The 8,435-nt window shown below is 34.7% G+C and overlaps 1 protein-coding gene across 1 annotated transcript; it reads left to right on the top strand.

The window, feature by feature from the left end:
* The first annotated feature begins 7,240 nt into the window (after positions 1–7,240).
* On the top strand, positions 7,241–8,435 carry LOC139854743 (uncharacterized). Its single transcript, XM_071844029.1, has 2 exons — positions 7,241–7,412; positions 7,555–8,435. Exons 1-2 carry the CDS (start codon positions 7,241–7,243, stop codon positions 8,433–8,435), a joined length of 1,053 nt encoding a protein of 350 aa, XP_071700130.1.

Raw genomic sequence — 8,435 nt, forward strand, 5'->3', positions numbered from 1 at the left:
TGTTACTGTGGACTATCGACTGTGGACTAATGACATTGGACAATTAAAATGAATTAAAATATTGATTATAACATATGAAACTAAACATTTCTTCAAGATTGCCACTTGATTTCATCTTAAACCTCATTGTATCTCGACGATTACAATCAGCGTTCAAATCTATCATGATTCTTAAAAACAACTCAATCGAGAGGATAAACCAACCGCACTTCATCTACGGAAGAAAAGATTGATGCATATAGTTATGCACCTGAAAAACCCTCGGAAACTGAGTAAACGTTTGACACGTATTTGTTCTAGTTCCTTTGACATTGTTATTACCGAAGATCGTTTTGCAATCCCTTTCCAAAGTAGCTAATTTTGTCACAGCTCCAGTAAGTCAACTCCGACTTTTCATCCGAAACAACTTTATTACAACCGTGATATATATGCGTACTCTTTATTGTTACTGGGGAACCTTTTATATTCCACAATATTACCATCAGCGATTAATCATTCTAAAAACACAATTCTCCTGAAACTACCTCGGTTTGATAACCGATGACCCAGATCAGTTAACTTTAAAAATGCTGACGAAGCGGCATGTTGTAGATGATCTTAATGGCCAAAAATTTGATGATAAAGAAAGGAGTGTTAGGAACGCTCGATAGAAAATTTAGTACCGAAAAGCGGATTATGCGAAACTATGAAGAAAGCCGTGGACAAATCACAAAGAATAAGTTTGCCTTCAAAGAATCCAAATGATTCTGTGCCTGCTGAAATCGTTAGCAAACATCTTATTTCTCATTCTAAACCTTCACAGACAAATCTTCTTCATCATCCATTGATATTAGAAATTCTAAGATATTCTCGTATGTTCTATTATAAATATCCTCCATATTTCTGGCAATATTTTCACAACTATTCTTATCTGAGATCATTTATCTCTCCGTAATATCTGCAACATAAAAGAAACTGTGTTAGTTTCTAAATTCTGAAACCTTCGAGTTTAAAATATGAATGTTTTGAAGTAGTGTTGGGAACTGAAGCATGGATTAGTATAATATAATGACACTTGATCAACGTCATTATATTACAGTAAGTCATGCTGAGTTTCTAATGAAGCATGATGATTCACAGTACCGTCATCATGTGCCATTTACACGACTCTTACATTCTATCTAATCTCTAAACATATCAAGAGAATATTTTTCCGGATGACTCGGTCTTCTCCAGGGTATTCTGGTAATTTAACAAATCAAAATCGTTCTATTACCATTTTCTTCTTAGAGCATTAGCTATGTTCATTCTGAATTTCATATCTACGAATTCCGGACCATTACTCGCTTGACTCGAAGTTGGGAAGAGAAAACGAAAGCATGAAGCTCCGAAAAATAATGAAGAATATAAACTTCGATAAAACCCCCGAAATTACAAACCGTGTATATCGATGCAGATAGCAATATAGAGACACGGAAGAATTAGAAACACTATAAACACAAGAGTATAGTAGAAGTAAATAGATTCTTTTGGTGGTAGATGAAAAAGAAGAATGACAGATATAAAAGTTAGGAGTATATCAAGAATCAGGACTGGATGGAGCATATTGATGAATGCTTTAAAGTAAGAATCAAGGGAGAAAGAATAGAAGGTGGGAGTCGTGGAAAATAAGGAAACGAAGGGGTGAATTTATAGTGAAATATCCGACAGAGCAATCGAAACAGATTATTGCATATAATCAAAGAAGATCCTGATTTCCTTAATCACCAAAGAACCAAATCTTATTACGTAAGATTCTCTTTAAATACCTTAAATCCCGGAAATTAATCATAACTACGTCATCGGTTAAGACGAATATATTTTACTCATCTCACTCTTTTACGATAGTCTCATTTATATTCTTCGCATAATCGAATCGTTTTATCTACATTACTCAATGATGATAAAACTCCATTATCACCTTATATTTGTCATGAAAACCTTCTTATTTTTATCCATAACAACCTCTATCAAATTTCGGGGACGAAATTTCTTTAACGGGTAGGTACTGTAATGACCCGGAATTTTCCGACCAAATTATACTTATGAGATTAATATTTACATAAATCAAACCATACCAACATGATAAGCAATCCAAATTATTGAGACTTGTGTTTTTAAAAAGAGTTTTACACAACATTTGACCGTCCAATATGACCGATGATATCACGAACTATATAACATACGATAATTATACGTTTGTGTATATATATGTATTTATATATATTTAACATGATCTAAGGATGGTTTAACATCTCATTGTGTACTAATGACAATGAGTTATAAGTATATTTTGAAACTACTAACTTAAGTTTTCAAAACGATAACTATACGTAACATTCTTTGATATATATACTTATAATCTATAATGCTTATACATGTATCGTATATATAATGTATTTAATCACTTTTTAAGGACTTAAATACATAAAACAATATAAGTATATTCACAAAAGATAGCTATATTTGAATTCTCGTTCCGTTTCCTCAAGATTTCTATATGTATATCTAGGGTATATGTATCCGTATCATACCCAACTTCTATACGTATTTACTATTGGTATATACACATCAAATCAACATCCTAATCAACATTATTACTGCCCTAGATATGAGGTAACTAGGATTTGTCAAGTAGTATGAATTATTAGTAAGAAAACAAAATTAGGAATCCTTTTCTTTCTTTATAAACTAAAAACGTTTTTATAAATGAACACCATTTCTTCACTCCATTTTCTCATACCTACACCCTCATTTCTCTCTCAAAATACTCCTAACTTTATACTTGATCATCTCCAAGCATTTTCCCCATCATTTAGCTTCAATTACAAGCCTTAAACACCATAATAAAACTCTTTCAAGAACACATCAAAATAACCACCCATTTGAAGAAGTTTACTTCCAACCTTTTGATCTAACTCCACCACTCTTTGATTTCAAGATTATTTCTTATATTTTGCAGTAACTTTGTCCAAGTAACTTGAGGTAGTAACCATGTTCATAATCTTATTCAATTCATATTCATATAGCTATCTTATTTTGTGGTATAAAATTTTAACAACAAGAACATAGTTTGAATGATTTCAAACTTGTTTGCAAACTAAATAGATCCTTCTAACTTGACTTTTAAAACACTTCAATATCTGTAATATATCATAATGATATACTAACCTAACAAGATATAACTTGGTTTTACAAAGAACATCTTAAAAACTGAATCTACGTCGTCGGAGTGCAACCGGGGGCTGTTTTGGGTTGGAGAATTAAAAACCATCTTGAACTTTGAATTGGAAGTTCATGTTCTGGAAAAATGATATTTCTTATGAATATGTTAACACATAAAAATTTCATGGTTTAACTCAAAGTGTAAGTATTTTTAGGAAAATGGTCATTAAATGTTGTTTTTATGATGGAAAATGATCACTTTCATAAGTTTCACCAAAGTTTGACCTATAACCTATGATTTCGAATGCAAACTAAGGTATTTTCAGTTCATATTCTTAAAATTTAACTCGATCCAAGGAAGTGGCAAGTTGAACCAACAAAAACGGAGTTGTAATGAAGAAACTACGACTAAAACAAGATTGGGTATCCGAAGCTAGTTTAGCTACGAAAATATTTGGAGAAAAAGTAAATTAATCATATCTTTTCTAATTAATATGATATTTTATATATAATTACTTATGATTTGATTTTATATATTTCAGGACCACCCGTAAACAACACGAGAAGATTAATCATAAGACCTCATGATTGTACGCAACACGTCATTTGACAACACGGTACTTTATGTACGCAACACGTCATTTGACAACATGGTACCATGGGTCGAGATTAATTCTGATCAATACGAATACGATGGGGTCTTTATTTATTTTATTTAAGCAACTAATTGTGGATCACTAACATCGGACTGCTAACTACGGACTAAGAAAATATTAAAAGTATTAAAAGTATATATATATATATGTAACGATTACTTAAAAAGAAAATATGTTGATATATTATATATATGGTTAGGTTCGTGATATCTATCGGAGACCAAGTCGAATTAAATACCTTCAAGGCAAAAGTGAGTTTCATTTGCTCCCCTTTTTAATTGCTTTTGCAATATATATTTTTGGGCTGAGAATACATGCGCTGCTTTTATAAATGTTTACAAAATAGACACAAGTACTTAAAAATATATTCTACGTTGAGTTGTACCACTGGCATATTTCCCTGTAGCTTGGTAACTACTATTTACATGGGTATTGTAAACGCGAATCCTGTTGATAGATCTATCGGGCCTGACAACCCCAACCGGACTGGACGACCAGTATTCAACGGTTGCACAGTACTTCGTTTTGGTGACTACACTTGGTACGGTGTAGTGAGATTTCATAATAAAGGGAATATGCGACGTTGATTAAATGTTAAGTATGGTTACCAAGTGCTCAACCACTTAGAATGCTTTACATATACTTGCGAGTGTATCATGTTTATGATTATGAAATCTTGTGGTCTATTAACATATTGAAATGATTGTTATGATAAACCTATGAACTCACTAACCTTTTGGTTGACACTTTAAAGCATGTTTATTCTCAGGTACGAATTAAGTCTTCCGCTGTGCATTTGCTCAATATAAGGACATTACTTGGAGCCGATCATCGCAATGGGACCAAATGTTGATGACTTCGTCCAGGTGGATTAGGACGGGTCCTTTCAACAATAAACTGCTGCTTTCTCCTTAATTACACCGCATCTAGCCATGCTTTTGAATCGCATAATCCTAGAGGAAGCATTGCAATTCCCCATCTTCTGCCAATAACATTCGCTGCAATTGGAAACTTCAACAGATTTATTCGAAACTCTAATACCTGAATTCGCCCTTGTCTCTTTCGATTTCTTGGAGTTTAAGCTCGAATTGGATTTCCCAGCCCTAGTTGATTTATTGTAACTCGAGTTTGGAATAAATCTTGGGTCATTACCATTTACCCTCAAATTCCCAGTGTCACGATGTTGAGAGTTAATTCCGATGTTGGGCCGATTAATATTATCTGCCATGTTATCATTTTCATTTAACTGAGCTTGCTGAGGATTGGGATCCATATCCACTTGCCCAACATTAAAATTTGGCCGAACATTTAATTCTGGCCCAACATTAGTTTCTGCCCCAAATACCTCCTTTGCCCTTTCAAATTCATAGGTATCTTTCACCTTTTCGTAACTGTCATCGCCATTATTGCCTACCTTGGAAGAAGCAAAATCGCCACCCACGTCTGCACTCCTGTCGGCCACCTCCTCGTCATCCACGAAAAGCTCATCTATCCCAAAAAATTCGGACCTTTCATCATCTATAGTATTTTCACCTTTTCCGGCGGTCTTTGCCGGATCATCACCACCATCCAGGTCGTTCCCATCATAATCTTCATCTTCCTGTCTTAAAACTTCATTGAATAAACTGAATTCATCTTCTGAAGAGCCCATGATATCTTCACCTTTTGAGACTAGATCCGTGTCAATATTCGACTCGGAATCAAACATGTATTCCGAATCATCACAATCACTCTCAGACATCACAGCAATATCCGGAGCCTTCTTGATCTCTTCCTCAACGTTTATGAAATAATTTCTGGATTTAAATTTTAGAACTAGTGATCCTTTGACTACCTCAGGTTCATGCAACTTCACAAACACTTTGCCATACGTTAAACTCTGATTGCCCTCCAGGGTGCAGTTCTCGTGTAAATAAACTGTACCCCACCACTCCGCAATATAAGTGAAGGTTTTTTCTGACCAACATGGTGGGGGTACACCACTAATTTTAATCCACGACATTCTCCCGTCTGGCCAACATGAAAAGTCCCAGATTCTGATCTTGATTAACCATCTTGAAATGGGATGGTTAGCTTCAGTTGCCTTTATCGCCTCATCTATGGTAGGAAACACCACTGCTATGTCTAGTCCTCCCAAGAACTTAATCTCTATCTCACAAAGCCCTTCTGCCCTAAGGATCTTCCAAATGTTTTTGAGAATATCACGACTTCTTGCTTCCCCAATAATTGCCTTCTGTAATATCTCTTGATTTTTTGTACTCTCATCATCATTAATAACCACCACTCTTTCCTTCTTGCCCAGCTCATCCGGTTTCTGTTTTCTTTTCTCATTAAGAACATCCCTAAGATCATCCTTCTTTCCCCCCATTGCATCCATGTATGACCGATCATCTTTGAACCTGTTGAAGTTGACGTTTCTAAACCCCGTCTCTTGATTGTTGTGTTATAGCGTACTTATTGCTTGAACTACTCCGTCATTGAGAGTTTTATTATTTGAGGCATAGGACACAGAAAAAGTATAAGATGAAAAAGAAGAACTTAAAAAAAAAAATTGATCAAATAAATGAAGAGACATGTAAGAAAGAATTTTTTCTGGTTTTGATAAAATTTTCACAAATTTCTAAAAGACGAGATGAAAAATAAAAACTTACACAGATGTTGCATTATGTGATGAAATTTAAATTTATTGTTATTGTTCAAGTAAACATGTAATGTGTCTAACTAGAATAATGTAACGTGTCATCTCACACAATACATACATACAATACATACAATTACAACTTATACGAAAGTATAAATATCAAAAATTACATACAATATCAATAAATAACAACTCATTACACACAATTTGGAAGCTCTCGAACAGTTTGATATAAACCATTTGTTTCTGATAATACAATATCGTAAGGTTCTCCAAATTCATTACATACATTGCACAATCTATATTAATCACCTTTAAATACATTAATAACCTTTCAACTATGTTTTGAAGAGTTATCGGGTCTTTAAATGTTTTGAAGAGTTATCGGGTCTTAAAATTAATCTTAATAAAAGTTATGTGTACATAATTGGTGCCTCTAAAGTTGAATTAAATAATATTGCCACTTGGTTCGGATGTAAAGAGGGTTCATTCCCTTTTAACTACCTCGGCCTTCCCATTGGTGCAAATCTAAAAAGTCATAAAAATTGGGCACCTATCTTCGATAAGTTTAAAAAACGGCTATCCGATTGGAAGGCTAAAACCATTTCTTATGGTGGTCGTCTAACCCTCATTAAAGTGGTCCTAAGTAGTCTTCCACAATATTATTTCTCTCTGTTTAAGGCCCCGGTAAGTGTATTAAAAGATCTTGAAAAAATACGTCATGATTTCTTTTGGGGTGGATCTTTAGATGAGAAAAAAAATGGCTTGGGTCAAATGGGATCAAATACTTTTGCCTTATGAATTCGGTGGTTTAAATGTCAACTCGTTAAAACTAAAGAATCTTTCTCTTCTAACGAAATGGTGGTGGCGCTTTTTAACAAATGAAAACACTTTTTGGGTACGAATTATAAAGAGTATCTATGGGGTTAATGGTGGGTTAGGGTGCTTTTCTAATTTAACCACAAATAATTTAAAAAAAAATTTCGGGTCGCACTTGGTTCGATATCATCAATATCGTGCACACCCTAAATAAGTTAGGGTGTGATATTTCTAATGCCTTTGTAAAAGATGTAGGTAATGGTGAAGGTACAAGTTTCTGGAGAGACAAGTGGATCGGTGATAGTCCCCTATGCGCTACATTCCCGAGACTTTTTAGACTTGAGGAGGAAAAAGACGCATCTATCTCAGACCGTGTTTGCTTTTCAGATTCAGGCATCGTCTTTAATTGGAGTTGGAGCACCCTTCCTGGATGGAGAGCAGCTGACGAGCTTGCTTCTCTTACTGCTGAAATCGAAAAATTCAAGTTTTCAAATAATCAACACCCTAGTTGGACTTGGAAATTTAACCCAAATGGCTTATTTAGCACCGAGTCTTTAATGCATCATTTGAACTCTTTAGCCGCTGCTACTCTTGGTCCTCTTACCCCTACTGTTCTAAATTCGTCCGTTCCTCAAAAAATTGGAATTTTCATTTGGAGAGCGAAACAAAACAAGCTCCCTGTCCGTACCGAGCTAGACAAAAAAGACATTGATCTTGACTTCGTAAGGTGCCCGGTATGTGATGATGATGTGGAAACTCTCCTTCACTCTCTTGTGAGGTGCGCAAACTCTATTGACATATGGGATAGAATTAAACGATGGTGGAACTTAGATCAATTACACATCACAAGCTTATCGGATCTTGCAAACGTTTCAAACGCTCAGATTAGCACTAATTTAGGTTCCGCTCTTTGGCAATCGGTTGTATGGATTACTAGCTATTACATATGGCTACATAGTAATGATCGAGCTTTCGGTAAAAAGAATCTTAGCACTTCAAAAATCGTGTCTGAAATCCAATCTAAGAGCTTCGAATGGATTAATAGTCGTTGGAAGAAAGGCAATCTAGACTGGTCAAAATGGTTAACCAATCCGAGATGGTTCGATGCTATTCACACAAAAGTTGGCATAGGTTAA

The sequence above is a fragment of the Rutidosis leptorrhynchoides genome, chromosome 6 (genome assembly GCF_046630445.1).
Source record: "Rutidosis leptorrhynchoides isolate AG116_Rl617_1_P2 chromosome 6, CSIRO_AGI_Rlap_v1, whole genome shotgun sequence".
NCBI lineage: Eukaryota > Viridiplantae > Streptophyta > Magnoliopsida > Asterales > Asteraceae > Rutidosis > Rutidosis leptorrhynchoides.

Coding starts and splice junctions, on each gene's coding strand:
- LOC139854743 (XM_071844029.1), top strand. CDS start 7,241: ATGGCTTGGGTCAAATGGGATCAAATACTTTTGCCTTATGAATTCGGT. Junction 7,413..7,554: donor GAGTATCTATGGGGTTAATG/GTGGGTTAGGGT, acceptor TAAAAGATGTAG/GTAATGGTGAAGGTACAAGT.